The following is a 25,686-nucleotide window of genomic DNA, read 5'->3' on the forward strand; positions in this document are numbered from 1 at the left end:
GAACACAATCCACCACATGACCAAACAAAAGAAGACTTGCATGCAACAGCAGGTCGCATAACAACAAACAAGAACATCCACAATCCACAACAAATACTCAATGCACACACACGAACGCAACGGAATTGAAACGAAGAAAATACACTCTTCGTTTGTTTCCCCTGCTATGCTGTGTTATGTTATTTAGGTAGCCAAACAAACGAGGAGCTCTTCAACAAACAGCCCTACCGAGAACAATAACAACAGCATAGCACACACAATAATCGGGTGAGTGGCGAGTAACATCGTGGGATATGTTGGTGGAAATATTAACACTCTTGTGTGTGTGTGTGTGAGAGAGTGTGTGCGTATGCCATGTTTACCGAACTGTGCAATCGTGGATGATTTTAGTTGTAATACGATTGCCGGGCGGTTTGGTTGATTTACAAAACGGTAGCGCAAGACGATGCGTTCGTTTAACTAAAATTTTTTGGAATAACAACAAGCAAGCAATAAGCGCAGCAGTGCCAGCGAACAAACAAAACAATGCAGAATCTTTTTCTTTCATATGGGGAATTAAAATAAGAAAGAGATAAAAACCGAAATTTTTGTGCAGTGAAAATAGAATTTAGGGGGGATTCGAAAAAAAACCTGTGCCATTCAGTCTGGGGACCCCATATAAGAATTAACGTGTAAAACAAGAATATTTAAAGTGCACAAAGAATGAAGCGAGAATTGGATTGAGTGTTTGCTTTAACTAAAAGATTTTAAAATTAACCCCCCCTCCCATTCAAATTAAAAATAAGCTAATCAGTGTTATGAAATTATGGCAAGGCCCATTACAAATAAATTTTATAGCTAAGTGTTTTTCGAAAATTGACAACCTCAAATTATTTCTAATCAAAAAATGCTTTAAATAAAAGTGTTAACAGAATTATAGCGCCCAGCCAAACATTTGCTACCGTCAAGCAAACGCATCAAAACGTCCCTAACGTCGCAGGCAACATTTAAAATGTTGCCATGCATGCATATATCCATCAAGATGTCATTAAATTTCTATAAACGTCTATAAAAAACGACATTTAAATATCACCAGAGTGATTGAAGTGAGCCCAAAATAAAGAAAAACAAAAGCAAAGAAAACATCCCAGGAAATTGTTGATCTATGAGAGTTTGTGTTTTGTTTTAGTATCATCACAAAGCAAAAAACAAAAAAAATCGTTTCGTATAAAGAACCCAAGTGATCTGACAACACCAACTTAATTTTAAAGCAACATTTCAAGAAAGCATAGGCCGACGAGTGCACATTTAAACAAACACATTCAAACATACGTACGTATGTACGTACGCATTCAAACGGTAATATATAACCATAAGATGCCTATGTTTAAGCAGCATTTGGTTGGTGGATTTAAATTTAGAAATAATCTTCATGTCGCCGAAAACAAAAATAACGACAAAATCGAAGCTAAAGGCATCATGACAATAACAAATAGAAAAACAAGAACATATGGAATAAACCCAACATCAAGTAGAAATACTAGTGAGACAACAAAAACAACAACAACATACAGACAAAATGCATCAGCAGCCGTCGCAACAACAGCTACATGCAAGAACTCCTCTTTGAGATCAGTAAAGACAACAACAGTGCTGGCATCCAAATCGGAGAAGGAGACAACAAAAGCAATGCCAACAACAACAATAGCTACTAAAATGTCTACTAAGCATTTTAGCCTGATGTCAATGCAGTTGGCTATTGTATTGTTGGTATTTTTATTAGCCGATAGTGGATTAAATGGATTACGAATAGTTACAGCCCTTAAGGGTAAGTTGCACATAAACATTTTAATATGTATATAATATGCGCCAGCATAGGCAACACCCACACACACACACACACAACACAATCATAGAGAACACAAGTTAGTCAGTGTTAGGTACTGTTTAAATGTGTTTGTCTGTGTTTTGGGTATCCTAAACTCACTCACATAAATTTCTTGAGAAAAAGAGCTGAGACTAAGGCAAGCACCCACATGCATATTCATATGTAGCAGCCTCTGACAGCCAGCCTCTACCTATCTACTATAACTCCCTTCCTTACCTAATTTATCATTTTCCTTAAGAGAAACACAGTAGAGCAGAGGGCTAATTTATGTTTTCTTTTGGGGTTTTCCACAAAATATCTTAGAGATTAAAACAGAAATTATGTGTAGGATTGTTTATATGGTTTTTGCGGAGAATGAAAAGAAAGGAGAGAATATAAGATTCTCTGTTGAGGAATGTGCTAAAAACACACACATTTACACATTTCTCAAGGTTATATCAGGAGAATAGGTAAAACAGTTGCAGTTATCTTTGATTTTGAAAAAAATGAGGTAATTTGATGCCCATAGTGGTTTTGTTTGACTTTAGGGAGTAAATAGAAAGCTAAGGATCCAACGTTTGAACTGGCGGAACATAGGTTTCGCTCTAAATTATAAAAAATCCTTTAGTGTTTACATGGAAGGAATTTCGTTGCTGTTGTAACAGTCGCTTTGAATGGATAACCCATACCAAGACTTTTGCAAATCTTGAAATAGCATAGATCCACAAATCTGCCAGCTTAGATGTGAATAATATTTTGATCTCAGTTTCGGCTCAAGCTTGACCAAACCATTAAAAAAAAGAGCGATATCACAATGGGAACAGTGATCATAGTGAGCTTAGTCTTTAAAGTGTCTATCAGATGAACTTATTATAGGTGCCAACGGAACCTAAAGTTTTTTTTTTTAAATCAGTTTATTGGGGAGTTTCACCGCGCATTTTCCATTTAAGGCAAACTTGTATGAGAGGCTCTATTCTGGCTTCACAGAAAAGAGCTAATAGATCGAAAGGCATTCTCCGAAAAAAAAAATGTATACAAAAAATTTTCTATTTAAGGCAAACTTGTATGAGAGGCTCTATTCTGACTTCTCAGAAAAGATCTAATAGATCGGAAGACAATTTCAGAAAAAAAATGTATACATGTGTGAATTATTTTTAGAAATATCATACAAATTTGTGATTTATACGCAAAAGAGCGATATCGCAATAGGATAGTGAGCTTAGTCTTTAAAGGAAATGTAAAATTTCTTAAAATCAGCTTATTCTGGAATTCGCGAATTTTCATTAAAGTTTGAACTGAGTAAGAAGCTTTGTCTGGTTCAACAAGAACCAAAGAGAGAGTTAAAACAACAAAAAAACTCTGTCTGGTCTGAACCGAAGAGGCAGTTAAAAGAGATTTGCTATGGGCAAAGTTGTTATAAGGACACCCTTAACCTTCTTAAGAAAGAAAAAAAAAAAACTACATGACATTCTGGAAAGAAAAGAGGATGCAATTCTTTGAGATGACTCTTTCCAATCCAACGTTAGGACCAAGAAAGTTTGGTGTTTCTCCGAATCAGCTCTTTGGGAAAATTTGGTTCCGACTATTTGAAAAAGTCTGGTTTATGTTGAACCATACTGAGAGTTAAAAGTGATTTCTTTTTCGGCATTCTAGATAAGAAAAATTCTTTGATAAGAAAAACTTCTTATAAGTAATGACAAACAATGGCCTTTGAAAAAACATCGCACTCTGCGAAGAGAACACAATTCTTCCCTGTAAATCTATCCTAACATAAGGCCAAATAGACTGTGGATGGATTGTTTCTTCAAATCAGCTTATTGGTCGGGTTCAACAAAAATAAAGAAATTTAGATCTTTCATCAATAGCAAGTGGAGAAACACCATTTCCTTGGTAAAAATTATGCCCAATAAAGCATGTTGATAAAACAATTCTGGAGTTCTATATTTAAATTAAAATCACTGTATATCTCATAAAAGTTCATTCATACAAAGGCTGCTATATATTGCGTTGCCCAAAAAGTAACTGCGGATTTTTTAAAAGAAAGTTAATGCATTTTTAATAAAACTTAGAATGAACTTTAATCAAATATACTTTTTTTACACTTTTTTTCTAAAGCAAGCTAAAAGTAACAGCTGATGACTGACAGAAGAAAGAATGCAATTACAGAGTCACAAGCTGTGAAAAAATTTGTCAACGCCGACTATATGAAAAATCCGCAATTACTTTTTGGGCAACCCAATAAGTTTCTAACCCCGGCAACACCAAGTGTTACCAGGTCCACTCTGGCACTTCCATTGGAAAGTGTGGTATTTCGAAACATAATCGCACTCAGAATGTTTTGGCCCACGACCATAATTTGTGTTGTTTACAATGATTTGGAAAAACTAATTTGACAAAAATACAGAATTAACTCTTAAAGATTTCCGTATGACCATAAAATTTTCGGTGTGATTTGTCATTGATGAACTTAAATCTTTGTATGGCAATCCTATATCACTGAGAAACACTGGTCGATTCAATTCAGTCATGGCCCACACTCGCTCAAAGTCGAATTCCGTGAATGTCGTCCAAAAAAAGGGCCGTTGTACCAGAAAACATTGATGTTGTACCTGAACATATAATGCAAGATGGTCATGTGACATACCATGAGATAGAGGCATCCTTGGGCATTTCTTTCAACAGCATACATTCGAAATTGCAAGAATAGCTTACCGTTAAAAAAGGTTTGTTTTCGTTGAATTACGCACAATTTGACAATCATGACAAAAAAGGCATATGTCAATTAGTGCGAAGAAATGTTAAAAACTTCGATATCGGTGCTTGAAAATACGTCTACAAAACCTTCACAGGTGACGAATCGTTGATCTATGCGTATGAGCCCAAAACAACCATCGACCATGTGGTCTTCGAAAACCAGCCAAATCCCACGAAAGTTGTACGAGGAAGAAGCAGTTCGAAGTAAATGGTCGCCTGTTTCTTTGGCAATACGGGTTATATGGCCACAATTCCGCTTGATCAATTTAGGACGGTCAATTCTAAGTAGTTCACCAAAATTTGATTGCGCCTGAAATCTTAGAACATATTCCAAAAAGATTAATCTATTCAAAACGTTTGGTCAATTGACTGCTTAAAGAGTTTCGTTAAATAAGCTTATTGGGGTAATGTAACTTGAGTTTCAAAGTTAATTCAAGGAAAATTTCACTAGAGATATGTAAGAAAGTTTGTCTAATTTGCCCAGAACTAGCGTATTTTTTGAAACATTAGTAGTGAATAAGTAAGGAGTTGTCACTACTCTATTATTTTCAAATAGTAAGACTCATCTAAGCACTTTCATACCATTCTGTGACTCTAACTCAGAACTGAAATCACTCCACATCTCACAAATTTCTTTCTTTTCTTGAAATATTTGATTACTGTTCCATTATTTGAAGAATATGTAGGAAACATCCTGCTGGCAGCACAAAAAGCTTCTAGTTGCAATATTTCGATAAGATCATATTTCGATTAGTCAATTAAGCAATTTAATCGAACTGCACTTGATCTAGTTTCATAGTATATTCATCAACAAAGGGGAACCTTAATCAAATTGACAAAGTTGTTGATCTGCATCAAATAGCTGCCATATAAGCCAATCTGGGTTCTTGACTTCTTGAGCCTCTAGAAGGCGCAATTCTCATTCGATTTGCCAGAAATTTAAATGTACAACGGCTTCTCTCATGACCTTCAACATACGTGTTCAATATGGTCTGAGTCGATCAATAGCTTGATACAGCACCCAGAACCCTATCTCCCGATTTTGCTTCTTGAGCCCCTACAAGGCGAAATTCTTATCCGAATGAACTGAAATATTACACAATGACTTCTACAATGTTCAGCATTCATTTATAGTTCGAATCGGACTATAACTTGATATAGCTCCAATAGCATAACAGTTCTAATTCAATATCCTATTCCTAAAAAGAGATACCGCGCATAGAACTCGACAAATGCGAGCCATGGTGGAGGGTATATAAGATTCGGCCCGGCCGAACTTAGCACGCTCTTACTTGTTATAATTGTTGCAGAATAAAAGAAATTCTACTAGAAGCGATGATATGGCCTATTGCCTGTCGATTTTCGATTCTGAACCTTCTGGCTGGGGTAGTTTTAAGTGTTTTAATTATTTGGTCAGCTTATTATCTTGATGCACTCATTGTTATCCCACAGAAAGAGAAGAATACAACCAAAAAATATATTTTTTGGAACACTGATTTTTTTTTTGTATTTATTCCCATTTAGTTAAGCGGTTTCATGTTCAACACAGTTGATAAATGATTTTCTTTGTTTTTTGATACTTTAAAATCTGATATTATTGGTTTGCCCAAAAAGTAATTGCGGATTTTTTAAAAGAAAGTAAATGCATTTTTAATAAAACTTAGAATAAACTTTAATCAAATATACTTTTTTACACATTTTTTCTAAAGCAAGCTAAAAGTAACAGCTGATAACTGACAGAAGAAAGAATGCAATTACAGAGTCACAAGCTGTGAAAAAATTTGTCAACGCCGACTATATGAAAAATCCGCAATTACTTTTTGGGCAACCCAATATTATTATAAAAGTTATAGTTTTAGACGTATGTTTCACATGGGTTCATACTTTTTTCGTAGTTGGTATTTTTGAAAGCTATCACCAGATTTATGCTTAGTTTTTTGCCATTTCATACTAAACTGTCTTTCTCATGTCATTTTGCAAACTACTCACACTATGGAAACAATTAAAATGCCCCTTCAATCCCTAGTTAGAGATAATTGTGGAGGATTATCTATTGTAAAATTCAGATTTTACAATAGATAATCCCAATTTTTGGTAAAGCCCCTTCTTAAATTTTTTAATAATAAAAAATTCTATTTATTTCTTTTAAAGTGAACTTACCCTTCTCCAATATCTGGTAAAGCCTTCTTAAATTTTTTTAATTATAAAATATTCAATTAGTTTCTTTTCAATGAAATGTGGTCAAATCTTCTGTGATTATTTTTTATATCAATATTTCAATTGCAAAACATAGGAACATGTTATCATCAGGTTTTCTATGTGTTAAACATACAACAAAATAGCTCTCTTCGTTCTACCTAATTGTCCATACGAGTTTTTCTATAGAAAAAGAAAAAAAAACAAGAACCGCTTTTCCCCTCATAAATCACTAGCATCATTCGAAACGGTGGTGCTGTTCATCATCAACAGTTCAGTTTAGTTTGGTTCAAATGTGCCTTTAGCAGCATTTTTACAATTCATGTAATCTGAGCTGTATGAAATCCATAGGAAGCCTATTTACTAAAACCAACAACACTGACAGTCTGATAGATTTTCCTCTAAAATATGGAGGCTCTAAATACTTGTTAAAAAAAAGTCCATATGCACACACACACAAACACTTTTCCATAGCAAAGATGTATGAGTGCATTTAGGCTGAAGAGTAAAATGCCAAGTGCTTAAACAGCGGGATATATGAGTACTAGATGCAGATGTTTGTAAAATAAATGAAATAAAATAAAACTACTACCTGCTTGTAAATGAATTTTTATATATATATTGGCTGGTAAAATAGATTTTCAATGTTAACAACCAGGCAAAATATAGAACATGTGGTTATTGGGTGCCATATATAAATAAATTTAAAGCAAACGAATTTTGAGGAGGGTGTAGTTTAGGGTTTAGTGTTTTGGAGAAAAGAAAAAGTATTAAATTGCAAAACAAATATGTTAGGATTTAAAAGAGTATTGAAACATTTTTAATATTAAAAGCATTTTCATGATCAAAAAAAGACATTTCCTTACAACAATGTTGTAGCTCAACAATCAAATAATATTAAAAAATATTTTTTGAACGATTCTTTGTGGTATTTTTAATATTTGAAACACTAAAATGTATTTTAAATATTCAAAAAACCTTAAAAATTTTTTGTGGAATTCTTTTGGGTAACATAAATTATTCCTTAGTAATGTTATATTAAGATTAGGTAAGGTTATGTTGAAAAGAGGATGCATATACATATTAATCCGCCCCATGCCACTATGGACATACACCTAAGCCAGAAATCGGCTTGTTGTGCGCTCTAAACACTATAAAGTAACCTCGAAAAAGAAAATTTTAAGTTAGGAATTCCGTGCTACTTATAAAATCCCAAATTGTTTTCAATACCACTCCCCAAAGTTGGTTCATGTCTGATATTGTATCTCCACCTAAGTACCGGTATTTGTTCTACGCGAAAGCCGGGCAAAGGAAATGCTTCAACGTCTCATCATCTTCCCTGTATGCCCTACACATGCTATCACTTGCCGCAACGATTTTACATAAGTGAGCTCGTAGTCCTATGTGTCCCGTTATGTTACCTTCTTGCTTCCTTTCAGCAATAGCCTCGTCTTTTCACGATCTGGATCCCCCCATAGGATTTTCACCGTCCTACCGACCGTTTCACGGTTCCACAATGTTGCATAAGCATTCGTCGCCCACTCCCCTAACCTGGACTGCGTTGACCCGAAACGCTTGGGGTTAACCAAGTTTGTTGACGGCAGTTCTCTGGCCTTCACCGCCAAATCATCTGTCTGTCCTTTCATTTCCCCTTACTCCATTATGGCCCGGCACTCAAACGATGTGGATTTTGCACATACTCAGAGAAGGCGTTTATCTCCTTCTTACACTGCGGGCCACCGTAACGCAGAGGTTAGCATGTCCGCCAATGACGCTGAACGCCTGGGTTCGAATCCTGGCAAGACCATCGGAAAAATTTTCAGCGTCACGCCGTTCGGACTCGGCTATAAAAAGTAGGCCCCTTATCATTGAGCTTAAACTTGAATCGGACTGCACTCATTAATATATGAAAAGTTTGCCCATGTTCCTTAGTGGAATGTTCGTGGGCAAAATTTGTATTTGTACACTGCAAGACTGTTCGTGACCACCACCGTCCTGGTTGTTATTGCCCTTATGGCAATTTTACTGTCCATAAAGATGTCATATGCCATATGCAAGACCCTTTCGGGCCTTCTGCGTAGCTCGTTCGGATCCCTACCCCTTAAAAGTATTATAACAGCATCAGTAATTGGTCATTTTTGGTGGTCACCCATCGGGATGGCTATAAAATGCCCCCTGTCAGCATCCGTAATAGGTCATTTATGGTGGAGTGGCGATAAAATGCCCCCCTTTGGCGTCCCCTGTGCCACTTTCTCCCTTACATTTATGCCATGGGATACACAATTTATCCACCTGTTTCTTAGCATATGGTTTATATAGTCTCTAAGGACCGTCTCCACCCGGTACTGGTCTAAGGATTGGATCAGTGTGTCGCTCTGCACATTGCTAAAAGCCCCCTCTATGCCAATGCATACCGCCAGTGTGTACGTTTTGGCATCGAAGGATTCTTCTATTTTATGCACAAATCCCTCCCCTTCCTCAAATCCCTCCCCGTCAGCATCCGTAATAGATCATTTATGATGGTCACCCATAGGAGTGGCGATAAAATGCGGCCTTTGGTGTCGCATAACCCTTGCCGGGCTTGGGTATAAACACCACCCTTGCCTCCTGCCAGGCTTTCGGAGTATATGAAAGTCCTAGGCACGCTGTAAAAATGTTGGTCAGACGAGGTGCCAGATAGTCTGCCTCTTTCTGCAGTAACGCTGGAAATATTCCATCAGGTCCGGGTGACTTAAATGGTTTGAAGCTCCTTAAGGATTCCTTCAGCATAAACTGCGCTATTAAAAACCTTCGACCAACGTCATTATTTCAAGATTTTGGTGTCTGAGTAACTTCGTATCCTGTGGAAAATGGGTTTTCATCAAAAGCCTCAACATGTCCTCCGTTGTCTCTGCTCTCACTCCCATGTCGTCTACTAAATTTTCAGTTTGGACATGGGTTTTTGAGAGAAACTTTTTTTTTGGCAGCGTCATTAACATTATCGACCTATTCGCAGAGAAGCTTCCAGGAGGCACGTTTTGCCGTTATGGTAATCTTTTTGGATTCCTTGAGCCCAATAAACTATTTTGCGACGTGTTCTGTTTAAAAGTCTGCGAATCTCTTTCCCAATATTGCGAATCTCTCCGGTCATCCAGGGTTTTTCTTGGGGCGGATTTCCTTTCCCGAAGAGGACAACTATCTTTTAAGGATCCCACCAGAGCAGTCGTAATCCTGTTGACATTTTCGTCAATCTCTTCTATGCTTGGACAATCTAAATTATCTTGCCCAAGGTTTCTTCTGAGTAGCCTTCCGAATTTTGCCCAGTTGGTTTTCGACTTATTCCGGAAGCTTATCGGATTCGGCGCTGGCCGAATTAAAGTATTTCTTTTTTTGTTTGACCTAATTTAAAGTATTAATAATATTTTCGATTTGTCAATATTTCTAGTTGTATTGATTATTAAAATTATTTTCTCTTCATCGCTTCAAGCAATTGATAGTCTCTATAACTCTGTAATTTTGCTCAATTTTTATCTTTACTTTTGTGAGTGTGTGTCTTTTTGACGCCAACCTAGTTGGCACCATCATAACAGCTTTTATCAACCATCTCCCTTCCGAAAAGCTAAGCAGGCAACCTTCTACATAAAACTAGAGTAGTATATCTCATATCTTTTGTACTATCTATTGACCCTATTTTTCCGGCAACTTTTCCATACAACAAACTCTGTTGTATGCTAAGGCCTGCACATATGCATACCAATTTTACACAGAACAAAAAAAAAAGTATTTGAAGAAAAATGTCTTACTCTAAGGCATGTAGTTAGAAAAAAAAAATACCGAAAATGTTTTTCTTTTTTTCGTATTGTGGAGTTAAGAGGCATAGCTAAACAACAGCGAACTTAATCTCTATGGCAACTGGTGAAAAGGCTCATACTACTCGTACACATAGCTCGAGTGGAATGGAGATTTTTCTTTATTTTCGGACTCATAAAGAAGAATGGAGCAAAACTGTTATTAGCCTAAGCAAAAAACGGCTATACCAGAAAGGAACTATTGGGCTCAAAAGGCCCCAGAGTTACAATTCTTTGTAGTTGCCAGTTGCAACTACAACTTCCACTTAGTGCAGATAAAATATAACGCCCCTAGTATGCTGGTCTTGGAGATTTGTTGCGAAAAATGAAATCCATAGCAGTAGGAAATGTACAATGCATTGCAAACACTTGTAAGCGGCAATAGAAATGGTAGTATGCCACATTGTTTGTTGAGTTTGGTGCTATGTTAGCTTCCTTTATTATTGTTGGCTACCATCTAACTGGAGCAGAACTAACTGCCGTACCCTCTTGTGGTGGGTAACGGAAGAGAAACATAGAAAATAGGAGTCAAATTTCCATCGAAAATGATATGAAACAAAAAGACTAAAGGCTGTCTTCTGACCCAAAACTTTCCACATACCCCCGGTGTTGAGTTTAACCACACTACCATTATGGATAACTATGATAATAATTATTTGGGTGCCAAGAAAACCACAAAGTAAGATGATGACTTAGTTTTGAAAAGAGTTTTAGGAAAAGAAAGCCAAAAAGAAAAAAAAAACAATGAAAAACAAGTTGTTAAAACTATAAATAAAATAAAATAATTCTAGGTTAGTTAAACTAAAAATGTTTTATTGCCTTACTAAACTTTGGACGCCAAAAGAAAAAAATCACTATAAATTAGTCCACTTTAAAACCTCGAATTGACAGATAAAGAGTTTTGTAAGGGTTCCAGAATGCATATCATTGCATCGGCCTTTAAGGCCTTTGCAAATTAACGAACCTATATATGGATAACATTTAAAATGATTAGTACCGTTTGACATTCGATTTATTTCCAAATAGGTATTAGTTTAAATACTAAATGTTATTGAATTTAGTAAAAATCGACATTCTCATTATCACTTGAATTGCTTGAATTGCCCCTAATGTACAAAGTTAAACTAAACTTTGCCTAGATGACAAGACTATAACATGGCGCCATCATTTTCTAATAACCTCCTTCGTCTGGTATTGAACTAATACCAAATGGTATTAGAATTATTTGCCAATTATGTCTATAAAATAATACCAGCAGGTATTGGCAAAGTATTGCCCCGGTAGTCGAGTTGGTAGCGTATTCTGATTACAAGTTCAGGGGTCGTGGGTTCGATTCACCCCAGGAACCTGGTTTTTAACTACTGTGATAGCACAATGTGCTTAAATATTTAAAGTGAGTCTGCTTAGAAAATGGAATGCCAACCTAGGTCAGGTTGAAAAATAGAATGCGCACTAAAATCTGCCCCATGCTTCTATGGACGTACATCCAAGCTAGCAATCCTCTTGTTGTACCCTCTAAACTTTGGACACCTACCACCACTTGGTGGTGCAAAAAAAATCACAATAATTTAAACCCTCAAATTGACAAATAAAGAGTTTTGTGGTGGGTCAAAAATGCAAATCAGGTATTGGTTTATTTGGGGCCTTTGTATTTTTAGAGAGCTATTGAAACTTTATTTCATACGAATTGTGACAATCACAAGTTTGATTAAGGGCTTCTCAGAAAATCCCTTATCGTTCACCATTCACCAATGTGCCGAAACCTGTTGGCCACGAAAGTGATAGTTCTCTTCCCTACACACTTTGCCATTTGTTGCACCAATTTTGCATAAGTATGCCCGTCCCGTAATGATATCGAAATTGTCCCTAATTGTCCCGTAATTATATCGAAAACTATGTCGACCTCCTTCCTACTTCCTCTCAACACACAGATAGAAAACTTTAAACCAAATGTGCTTATTTTGATATCATACGCTACCATACGAAACAAACCCGTAAGATATCGGAACAACACCGCCTGGTAAGGATAACATTCAAAACGACGTGTACCATTTTGTACTAGATTTATAACCAAATTGGAAGTATTTTTAATACCAAATGTTAATGAATTTAGTACTAAACCGGATTATTTCAATACCATTTCTATTCTATACCATTCTATATTGAATTAATGACAATAGGTATTAAAATAGTTCGCTAGTCATGTTAATGAAAAAATATCATCAGGTATTGGCAAAGTTTCTATCAGGGTAATAGCCTGGTTTTCCCTCTACCCGAATCCCGCCAAAGAATTCCAGTCGTACTTTCGACCAATTCACTGTACAACAGTGCTATATGCGAGCTTGCCATCCAAAGCCTTAAGTTGGACTGCTACGCCCTGAATGGCTTCGCATTTATGAAGTTCAATGGAAAAGGCACATCTTAGTATGGTTATCGGAATTATTACAGGACATAATAAGTAAAGTAAATTTATGTCTCATGTTGGCATTAAAAGCGATGACATCTGCCGATGGTGTTATGAGATCGACTCCTCGGAGGACAGGTGTCAATGCCCTGCTTTATGTTAAATTAGAAACAAGATAATGGGTCCTTTTTTCTTTCAGCCCCTAGAAGACCTGAGAAGCGTAAATTCGTGCAGGATCAAGGCTTTTTTTGCTTTTTCATCTGGGTGGCTCCAGAAAGTACGTTTAAGGACTATTTGCTTTGTGAAGTGAATTCATCGGAAGGGAAAGAGGGAAGATGAGCAATCATAATAAGCATTAATATGTCCAACATGGATGTCTAGACGACTAAGGTCTTGGCATCTTCCTAACCTAACCTAAGAAGTTTATAAATGACAGGTGCCACTATAGATGCCACCATGGAGCCCATTGTAGAACATATGTAAGCATGTCCGCCTATGACGTTGAATGCCTGGATTGGAGTCCCGACGAGAACATCAGAAAAAATTGTAGCGGTGGTTATTCCCTCCTAATGCTGGTACCATTTGTGAGGTACTTTGTCATATAAAAACTTCTTCCCAAAGAAGTGTTCCACAGTCCCCCCGTCTGGCAGTCTGAACGATATACAGATATTAAATGCATCGGAGTAAACACCCAATCCCGTCACCTTCTTCATTTTGGTCCCATCAGTGCAGGCCGAGATTTTAGCAGCATTCTCAAATACGGTAATCGCAGCCCAAGGAGGCCACCATAGCCCAGAGGTTTGCATATCTGCCTAAGACGCTGAACGCCTGGATTTAAATCCTGACGAGAACATCAGAAATTTGTTTTTCAGCGGTGGTTATCCGTCTTCCTCCACCTAATGCTGGCGACATTTGTAAGTTCTATGCCTTGTTCAATCACATGACAGCTGATTGTATCGGCAAGGGCTGCCTTCATAAACAACTCATTGCTACAAGAAATACAACAGCAAAGAATATGTTACTTAAAAACTTCTCCCTTAGGAGGTGTCGCATTGTGGCACGCCGTTCAGAATCAGCTATTAAAAGCAGGCACCTTATCATTGAACTTAAACTTGTATCGGACACCACTAATTGATATGTTAGAAGCTGGTCCATGTTCCTTAATGGATAGTTCATGGGAAAATTTGCATTTACAATCACCCTCTTTAGAATATACCGAAGAATACCGAATCCTGAATATCATACATCGAATCTGTCTCGATGCCTGAAAGTCTGAAACTTTCCTTTGCATACATATTATCAGCCGCAACCTTATTACCATAGTTTTGATAGTCATCAATAATCTGCATATACAAGATTGCTTCCAAATCTGCCTACGATGTGAACTTCAGTGATCCTGTACTTCCAACGCAGGCTAGTTTTTGAACCTCCTATAGTATTTGTGTTGTACGATGCATCAGGGGCGGCATACGTTCAATGAAATCAGAATTTATCAGAAAATCTTACTTACTGGCTTTCTATGTTCTTCACATACTGTGGCGGGCATTTATAGCATTTTTTTCGTTTCTGTTATCTGGCTTGTATTCTTGGTAAGTGTTCGCATTTTCCTTAAGAGTATAGATTATGCTAAATAGATTTCGTTCTTTATTCGCCTTTCGCTTTCCTAGGTTTAAACTACAACCAGCATTACAGCTTTCTCAGCAATAATCAGGTTGGAGATCAAAGTTCCTTATTGAATCATCGAATCAAATCTTTTGCCTATGACTACTACTACTAAAATTTCCATTAACCTTCCATTAAGGAACAGGGATACTTCTCTCATATCAATGAGTGCAGTTCGATTAAAGTTTAAGCTTAATGATGAGGGGACTCCTTTTTTATGCCAAGTTCCAACGGCATGCCGCATAGCGACACTACTTGGTAGAGAAGTTTCATCATGGCAGGATGCCTTACAAATGTAGTCAGCATATTGGATCCCGAAAAGTCCGGGGCTGATGGGCCCACTCTAAAGGTCATATGTAGAGATTGAAATGTTGGATGTATTGATATATAGGAGGATGTATTTACTGTCACCACTTGTTCAAATAAGAATGTAATGCAGATCAAGAAGTTATTTCTGAAGATCAAGAATTTATTTCTTATAGAATACAAGAATCAATAATTCTTTGATCCATACTTTCTACGGAAAGACACATTTTTTGTTTATCACGTTGAAATTTCCCTTCAAAACATTTCCGTTCGATTTCTTTAATCTCTTCCCATAACCAATTGCTTTTCTATGCAAAATTTAGAAATTTTATGCTTATCTTGTAAACTCCACATCCTAAATTTTTAACATCAACATACCCTCAATTTTCATTCTTCTCCACCTTCAGCAATCAAATGAAAGATAAGAATCTTTCAAAATCATATAAAAGACCTGTAACTAATATGGCAATGGGGTAATGCACGTGATAACATTTAAGCTAATGTCAAACTTGCAACAACATGCTGCAACATAAATCCAAAATTACATAAGAATTTAGCAAACAAATACATGAAATGTTAACGAAATAAACAATTCGGAAAGGAACAAAGTCATCAGAGTTTTTGTTAAATGCAATGGGAACGAGTAAACAAACCAAACTGGGAAAAAGAATTTCTCCAAAATATGGGAAGATATGGGAGGCTATGGGTTAAAGGAGTGTGCCTTTGCTTCATGCTTCATAAGGGTCGTCATTATTGTAGCGAGGGCCAAATTGTAAATAAGGGTTGTTGCCCTAGCCCTTATAATACCACACATGTAGTAGAGTAGAGCTATCGTACTACTTACCACCAGTTAAGGGTAGTTGTTGTCTCTCTTTTTTTTTTTTTGTATATTGCTGATGCATTGTCATCGGGCCTCATTAGAAAAGTTAAACTTTTAAACAAATGTTACACTTTATTTTGCATTGCTGAAGGTAAGGACATGCAACTGGGGGGGTGTTTGTTCAATGCCAAACCTTAACAGTTGGATTTTTATTCTTTTTGGTGATGTTTTGACTGAGCGGCAAACGAAGCCGGCCAACACAAGTCAGTGAAGGTAAATGTCACCCTGGGGACCTTTTATGTAGATTTTGTCAGAGCATCCCCCGCGCTTTTTAGTTGGCAATGAAATTCTTGGATTCCGTTTTTTCTCAATCCCAAAAATAAATCTCTTTTTAATAAACAGTGGAGAATGCAATTTTGAACAGATTTATTGTTATCTGAAAAGCATAAAATTTTGTGAGTCATATTAGGAAGAGGGAGATTTCAAAATTAAAACGAAAATCAGATATTTAAAGACAACAAGTACAAGTATATAACATTAGAGTTGAGTGTGGCCGGAACGAAACTTATATACCATCGGAAAGAGTTGGACAAGTTCTATATAAAGTTTCTCGCTATAAATATGAACCAAAATTGTTTTCATTTGGAATTGAAACTGGGCATCGACATTGAAATTTTCCAAGGACATATTACAATGTTGAATACATCCAGTTTATTTAATTTAAGGTTGTATTGAACTTCAGTGTTGACAACCGGCGTGCAGCAAATAGACAACGGTCGTTCACCATATCGGCGCCATATGTTCTCATTATACTAGCTAAAAACCATAAAACAAAGATCTTTTAAAATAAAACAAGCAAAAACGCATTTAATTCGGCCGGGCAGAACTTTGGATACCCACCACTTCGGATATACACATTAACCTCATTACATCAAGTCCGGAAAAATACTCCATTTATGAAACATCAGCAACTATATCGAAACATGGTCCTATCTGGACCCAAATAACCATGGCTGTCGAGGGGTCTAACACAATTCTCTTTTCAAAGACATATATGTCAGCTATAGCCAATCATAGCCCGATCCTTACCGTCAAGAGGTTCAACGCAACCCACCGTGCCAAATTTCAGCGAAATCAGATAAAAATGCCCTTTTTATGGGCCTAAGAACTTGAATCAGAAGAGCAGCCTATATGGCAGCTATATACAAATAGAGAACGATCTTGACCATACTCGGTGCGAATGTCGAGGGTCCTAACAAAACTCAATGGACCAATTCGGTCCATACTTGCTTTGGATGTTGATTGATGTCCTTGTGCAAAGTGTCAGCCAAATCGGATAAGAATTGCGATTTGTTATGGACTAATCCTAACCATATGGCACGTACATTGAAGGTCATAGGACCAGTCGTTGTACAAAATTCCAGCCAAATTGGATAAGAATTGCGCGCTCTAGAAGCCCAAGAAGTATAATCGGGAGATCAGTTTATATGGGAGCTATATTAGGTTATGAACCGATTAATAAATACTTGGCGTAGTTGTTGAAAGTCAAAACAGATAATAATTGCACACTCTAGAGGCTCAAGATGTCTAGATGCGAGATCAGTTTATATGACAGCTATATCAGGTTATGAACCAATTTTGACCACATTTAGCACAAAACACTTCATACAAAATTTCAGCCAAATCGGATAAAAATTGCGCCATCTAGAGGCTCAAGAATTCAAGATTCCAGATCGGCTTATATGGCAGCTATATCGAAACATGAACCGATATGGCCCATTTACATTCCCAAACGACTTACACTAATAAGAAGTATTTGTGCAAATTCTCAAGCGTCTAGCTATATTCCTTCGAAAGTTAGCGTGCTTTCGTCAGGCAGACAGATGGACGGACAGACGAACGGACATGGCTAAATCGACTTAAAAATAAGACGATCAAGAATTATATACTTTGTTGGGTCTCACATTAATATTTTGATGTACACCCTGATTTTTTTGGTGGTGGGTTTAAAAAGGAAATTAAAAATCTAATTCTAAGACTTACAACTATACCATCCACCATGGTTAGCTTTCGACAAGCTCTCTCTATAAGCTAATCGAAAACTATTTTGGAGTTTTGCCAGGTTGCTAAATATTGAATAAAGCGAAGTTTTTCAATTTAAAATAATCCTTAAATGCAGTGTGTGAACACAGGCGTGCACAAAATTGTCAACGTTCATTCGCAAATTTAAACTCACATATCGTCAAACTTTTCAACCACCACTGTTGCTAATGTTGATGAAAATGTACATTACTTGTTTGCAAAATTTACGCCACATGTCATCGATATTTCAGTCACGGCAACATTTGAATACATCTTAGCAACATATTTCATTTGTCTTTAAATTTTATATTGAAAGCGGATGTCATCAAAATTGACAATGCTCTCTCGCAAAATTGACACCACATATCGTCAATATTTTGAACTACGACTGTTGTTGATGTTGACAACATTTTGGTTAACTTATACATTTCTGCAATATCTTTAATTTAGGAATAGTTTTAAATCCAGTGCTGACAACAGGCGTGCAGAAAAATGACAACACTCGTTCAAAAATTTGACATCATATGTTATGACATAACCACGACTGATATTGATGTTGACAGTGTTTTCAATGTATTTAATTTCGGAATACTGTTAAATTCAGTGTTGCCGAAGAGCGTTCCCAAAATTGACCACATTAGTTTGCAAAATTGACACTACAAGTCATCGATATTTTAATGACAACTGTGGTTGATGTTGGTAACATCTTTCTTGGTATACATCTTTGCAACGTCATTAACTTAGGATTATCTTTAAATATTATGTTGACAACGGGTGTCGACAAAATCGACAACACTCGTTTGGAAATCGACACCGCTTAACGCTAATCTCTTCAACTACAACTGTTGTTGATGTTGACAACATTCCTATACATTTTTGGCAATATGTTTTATTTTGGATTATTTTGAAATTGGTAGTGGCAACAGTCGTGCACAAAATTGACAACACCCGTTCGCAAAATCAGCACCACATGTTCTCAATTGACAAATTTTTTATACATTTTCCAACATTTTTTCTCTTATTAAATTAGATCAAGGTCAGGTCGGGACCAAATGCCCCACTACTTCTTACACTTGATCATTTGGGCAGGGACATTTGCTGGAATATTAGCTTCCAGCCCAGCTTGCATTTATATTCTAAAAAAACTGGACTGAGTTAAATGCCATATTGTTTTCAGTATAGTAGTCATGATATTAATCGCAAAATTTTCAAGGATTTAAGCATGTAAATTTCTTTTTTAATATTTGCAATATTTGATTATTCTTCGGGCGTTGTAAGCACCTCAACCATCCAGATGTTGCCAAGATACCCACATAAGATCTTTTAATGGCCCATAATCATTTTATGGCAACCATGTTTATTGTTTTGTTTTCTTTTATTTTTTTCCACAATTTACAATAAGCTGCGTTTGATTTTTTAACGCCATTTTCCGAGAAACAAGCAAGTTATAAAAATAGAATTTGTTTTTTCGTTTGTTTATTGTGGTTTTCAATATTTGTTATGATTATTATGGCCACCATTTGAATTATTAATTTCCAATCCATAATTTATTGATGTTTTATATTGTGTTTTTTGTTTTTTTTTTTCCAAGCAGCCAACACCACCAACACGACCATTTTGTCTGGGCAAACTTTTTATGGCTTTCCAATTTCATGTTTTTTCCCTTGAATTTTATACTTTCTTGTTGCTTTATGCCATCCAAGCATTCTTTCCTTCGACCGGTGATGGTGGTGGTAGATGAGACACCAGGTTTTCTTTAATACTCTCTTGTTGGCCGATTTTTTTTGTTTGCAGTTTTTTCTTTTTTATTGAATCAGGAAATTTGTCTTTTTTGTCATGTTATTAAAACCTACGCATGTTTTAAGGCCAGCTTTTTCACAGCCATTGAAGTCAAGCAAACGTCAAGTTGGCATTTCAAAACATGTTCATGGCTCCAAACTCCAAGCTGAGGACGAAGACATGCAAATTTTCTCAGAGTCAGGCAAAGCGACAAAAACCAACAACACATTGGCTTAACATTCAAACGACAACACTCTGAGGCGAATAATTGCAGTACACTAGAAAATAGCAACGAAAATTTGGGATTTTCTAAGAGTTTTCTTTGCCTTTTTTATACATTCAGGGCATAATTTAGGCCTACGCACTTAAAAATAACAGTTGGATTTTTTTTGGGTCTCAAATAGGGGAAAATGAAATATTTGCAAAAGTCTTGCAGCTTGCAGAGAGACACCAGCAAAAGGAAAAGACTTATAAGTTGGGCAATTAACATAAGAATATATGTTCACAGGCAGGAATACAAAACTCAGTTTTGGGCCTGAAGTATTATTAAGCTTCAAGCCGCAGTTGTAAAGTCTAAGCCACAATATTCCTGAACCTTATGGGTGCGAAAGTAAATGTTGGAAGTTTACCCTGTTCTCGAATAGCAGAGACTTAGAGGTATGGCCCAATAGTTTGTAGGTGTAAAGGTAAAAAGGAAAGGCTAACCCAGCTATGCTTCTCACCAGCAGCAAGTGTTGCCGTATAAATAATAAAATATTTCCAGCTCATATTTGGGAACAACTAACACAACTCACTACCCGAAATTCCGGCGAAATCGGATAATAAATCCGCCTTTTATGGGCCCTAGACCTTAAATCTAGAGATCGGTCTATATGGCAGCTATATCTAAATCTGGACCGATCTGCGCCAAATTGAAGAATAATGTTGAAGGGCCTAACGCAACTCACTGTTCCAAATTTCGGCGAAAGCGGCCAATAAATGCGCTTTTTATGGGCCCAAAACCTTAAAACGAGAGTTCGGTTTATATGGCAGCTATATCCAAATCTGGACCGATCTTGAACCAATAGCAGGAGAATGTTGAAGGGCCTAACACAACTCTCTGTCCCAGATTTTGGTGAAATCGGACAATAAATGCGCCTTCTATGGGCCCAAAACCTTAAATCGAGAGATCGGTATATATGTCAGCTATATCCAAATCTGGACCGATCTGGGCCAAATTAAAGAAGAATGTTGAAGGACCTACCACAACACTCTGTCCCAGATTTTGGCGAAATCGGATAATAAATGCGCCTTCTGTGGGCCCAAGACCTTAAATCGAGAGATCGGTATATATGTCAGCTATATCCAAAACTGGACCGATCTGTTACATATTCCAGGAAGATGCCGAGGGGCCTAACTTAACTCACTGTCTCAAATTTCGGCAACATCAGACAATAAATGCGCCTTTTATGGGCCCAAAACCTTAAACCGCAAGATCGGACTATATGGCAGCTATATCCAAATCTGGACGGATCTAGGCCAATTTGAAGAAGGATTTGGAAGGGCCTAGCACTCTGCCCCAAATTTTGTCAAAATCAGACAATAAATTCGCTTTTTATGGGCGATCTGAACCGATCTAGGCAAAATTGAAGAAGGATGTTGACTGGCCTAACACAACTCACTGTCCCAAATTTCACCAAAATCGGATAATAAATGTGGCTTTAATGGTCCTAAGACCTTAAATTGGCGGATCGGTCTGTATCGGGGCTATATCAAGATATAGTCCGATATAGCGCATATTCATAATAAACCTGCTTATGGACAAAAAAAAAAGAATCTGTGCAAAGTTTCAGCTCAATATCTTTATTCTTAAAGACTGTAGCGGGATGTCAACAGACAATCGTACAGATGGACGGACATGGCTAAATGGTCTTAGATTTTTACGCTGATCAAGAATATATATCCTAGGGTCGGAAACGGATATTTCGATATTTTGCAAACGGAAACCGCACTTTTTGTTCGATTTGGCTGAAATTTTGCACATCTCATTCTGTTATGACTTCCAACATCTATGTCAAGTACGTTCCAAATCGGCCTATAACCTGATATAGCTCCCATAAAAACTGATCTCCCGATTAGATTTCTTGAGCCCCTGGTAGCCACAATTTTCATCCGATTTGGCTGAAATTTTGCACACTTTCTTTGTTTTTGCTTTCTGTTATGACTGCCAACAACTTTGCCAAGTACGGTTCGAATCAGTCAAGAACCTAATATAGCTCCCATATAAACCGATCTCCCGATTTGACTTCTTGAGCCCCTGGTAGCCGCAATTTTGCTCCGATTTGGCGGAAATTTCACACATTGTGTTCTGTTATGACTCTCAATAACTATGCCAAGTACGGTTCAAATCGGTCTTTAACTATATATTGCTCCCATATTTTAGCAGAATCTATGGTGATGGGTTCCTAAGATTCGGCCCGGCTGAACTTAGCACGCTTTTACTTATTTTGGTTACAATAGTAAAAGAAGTTTGTGCTATATTAAGATGTTATAACTGGTCCAGCTCATGTGCCAGAGCGCAAAGAAGCAAAGAAAACCATCTTTGCTCAGCTCCTTCTTCCTCAACTTATCTGTCATCACCTTTATTTCAAAACAGAATTTTTCCAACAATTTATCAAATTGTCTCCAACATTTTGTTCAGGTGGCAACACTGCCAGCAATTATGGTGTTGCACAGTATGGTATTTAGGCCTTTCTTTGTTTTGGTGTGAATTCAAAAAGCTAATGCTATGCTGCTTCACAGTGCGTATAGTTTAAAAGTGCTGTTATCATTGTTTGACATCTAATATCACGCTTTAAGAATTAAATTTAAATATGGCAATATCTAAACAAGAACAAAAACAACAACAACAATACAGGCAGCATTAAAACCAACATTGGCCATGAACAGGATCTTCGTCTATTCACCAAATGTTGTTGACTGCTGCCGCGCGGCGCGGCATTCTCATTCAGAGAAATGGTTAAACAAAAACCTTTTAAGGGGAGGCCCGCTGATGATGATGGCAGCCAGGCAGCAGCATCGACGACGACAGCTCCACGCTAAAAAGCACCTGTGTGCCTCAGCAATGTAATAAAAATAATAGACACACTTACAATGGCAACAATAACAACAGCAGCGCCAAGAACAAACACGTAACGCACCAAGTCACCAAAGCTCTGAAGGAAAAAAGGCAAAAAAAAAACAGCTAAGAGAAACGAGAAAAAATTTGCAACAAAAGTGGCAAAAATGTTGAAAAGAAAATCAACAGTAATGTCTAACAAACAACAGAGGCAGCGGCACACAAATACGGTATGGCATGGCAGCATTAACAAGCAGCAGAAAGCCGTAACGCGCCTTGCCGCTTAACAAACCCGGCCCCCTAACAAGCTAAGCTAACACGTTAGCTTTGCCGTGGCCAAAGTCAGCCAAGCAACCAGCCATCCAGGCAGCCAGTCAACGTTTATGTTGCCTTTGCATTGCGTTGTCAACAGACAGGTTATTGTCATTTAAGATGGTTTGGGCTGTAAGTGTATTTCCTTGTAGTGTTATATGTGTTTATATATGGCTAGAGAAGCACTGTTCACATTGTCTCATGGAAAATGTTTAGCTTAAAGAAAGGAAAATCCCAAAAAAGGGACCGTTATATTGGAGGGAAGAGGACCGTTAGATTGAAGAACAAGAAAATTTTGGATAACCCTTTCGGATACAAAAGACGGGGCGAATAATACGGCATTTGAGTTATGCCAGAGCTACAATGCTATATAAAAAATTACGCCTAAAAAGCAATCTTTATTTTTGTGACCCCATGGACTCCAGTTGATGTAACGGCTGTTCATTCCAAAATAGCAAAACTGACCCTTTCAATCTAACCCTTAAATGAATAGGCTGAATATTATCATAACTGCAATGGTATATGGTGTTGTGATTTGGTGGACGGCACTAATTCTAATGAGCGGGTGGACGGCAGCTAAAGTAAAGAATGTCATTTCTAATGCCACAAAGCAGCAAAATAGGGCCTCAATTTCCTTACTATGAGAACATGCTGACAAAATGTCTTTGTTTCTTGGCTTAATCTCAAAACTGGTGTCATTCGTTTCGGTTACGGCGGTGCCGAGGTAGATAAAGTTACTGACTGTCTCAAAGTTGTTGTTCTCAACTTTATCCATTTTCTTTATCTGCTCGGTTGTACAAGGCTTTTTGGGAGTGGAGACCACCCATTTCGTCTTATCTCCATTTACTGCCAGACCCATTTTCACTGACTCTCTTTCGATTCTTTCAAAGGCTGCTGTAACTACTTCCTGTGACCGAACTATGATGTCGATGTCGTCGGCATAGGCGAGTAGCAAGTGTTCTCTTGTGATTAGAGTGTTATCTCTAATCACAACTGCATCTCGTATAATCTTCTCCAGCAGGATATTCAAGAGAACATACGATGGGCTTTCTTCTTGTCTGCACTGCTACTTTTTATTAATGTAGGTGGAAGATAGCAAATGGGTCATAGCTTCGTGGCCTCCTAGAAGCTGCATTTATTTTCCGATTTGGCTGCACACTATTTTTTTATGACTTCTAACAACCGTACCAAGTATCAACCAAATCGGTCAATAACCTGATATAGCTCCAATTTGAAGTGTTCTTATCTGAATTTGATGTAATTTTCCACATATGACTACCCACATGGGTAGTACGTATGATCAAAATCTGTATAGAAACCTATATAGCTCCCATACAAACCGGTCTTACGCTCTTTTGTCTGTTTATGTCTGGTATTGTATACCCACCTAAGTGTCGGGGTCTGTTAGCCGCGAAAGTCGGGAAATGGCATCTTCCCCACATACTCCACATATACTATCACTTGCCGCATCTATTCTGCACAAGTAAGTTCGTGGTCCTACTTATGAATCGAAAGAGAGTCAGTTTTTTGTCCGTAAAGATGGTCACAGACGAAGTCCTCTCGGTTACACCTCTTCAACTCACGCATTCCGTGATCGCTCGAATCTCCGTTTGCTGGATCTCAGTCCCTGGGTTCTCAAAGTAGATCTCCAGACCCACTCTGTTCTTTGATCTATACGTGTATCATGAACTTCCAGAGTTCTGTCAATCCATGGCTGTGCCGTTGGCAGCAATGCCTCTTCCGATCCGAAACCTCTGTCTGTCTGTCTGTTGAAATCGAGCTACAGTCTTTAAAAAAAGAGATATTGAGCTGAAACTTTGCACAGATTCTTTTTTTGTCCTTAAGCAGGTTAAGTTCGAAGATGGGCTATATCGGACTATATCTTAATATAGCCCCCATATAGACCAATCCTCCGATTTAGGTTCTTAGGCCCATAAGAAATGTGGTTCTTATCCGAATTCGCTGAAATTTGAGACAGGGGGTTGTGTTAGGCCCTTCGAAATCCTTCGCTAATTTGGCCCAGATCGGTTCAGATTTGGATATAGCTGTCATATAGACCGATCCTCCGATTTAGGGTCGTAGGCCCATAAAAGCCACATTTATTATCCGATTTTGCTGAAATTTGGGACAGTGAGTTATGTGGGTCCCTTTGACATCCTTCGTCAATTTAGCCCAGATCGGTCCAGATTTGGATATAGCTGCCATATAGACCGATCCTCCGATTTACGGTCTTAGGCCCATTAAAGCCACATTTATTATCCGATTTTGCTGAAATTTGGGACAGTGAGTTGTGCTGGGCTCCTCGACATCCTTCGTTCGTTTGGTCCAAATCGGTCCAGATTTGGATATAGCTGCCATATAGACCGATACTTCGATTTGGGGTTTTGGGGCCATAATAGGCGCATTTATTGCCCGATTTTGCGGAAATTTGAGACAATGAGTTGCGTTACGCTCTTCGATGTCCTTCGTCAATTTGGCCCAAATCGGTCCAGATTTGGATATAGCTGTCATATAGACCGATCTTTCGGTTTTCAGTTTTGGGCCCATAAAAATCGCATTTATAGTCCGATTTCGCCGAGATTTGGGACAGTTCGTTGTGTT

The 25,686-nt window shown here is 37.6% G+C and overlaps 1 protein-coding gene across 1 annotated transcript in view; it reads left to right on the forward strand.

The window, feature by feature from the left end:
- Positions 1 to 784: 784 nt before the first annotated feature.
- The window catches only part of LOC106088821 (protein sax-3), a 164,105-nt gene continuing 139,203 nt past the window's right edge, over positions 785 to 25,686 (forward strand). Inside the window, exon 1 of the mRNA XM_059365141.1 lies at positions 785 to 1,807. Within this exon, the coding sequence (XP_059221124.1) occupies positions 1,318 to 1,807 (490 nt within the window). The 5' untranslated portion in view covers positions 785 to 1,317. The remainder of the gene's footprint in view (positions 1,808 to 25,686) is intronic.

Source organism: Stomoxys calcitrans, chromosome 3 (assembly GCF_963082655.1).
Source record: "Stomoxys calcitrans chromosome 3, idStoCalc2.1, whole genome shotgun sequence".
Lineage (NCBI taxonomy): Eukaryota > Metazoa > Arthropoda > Insecta > Diptera > Muscidae > Stomoxys > Stomoxys calcitrans.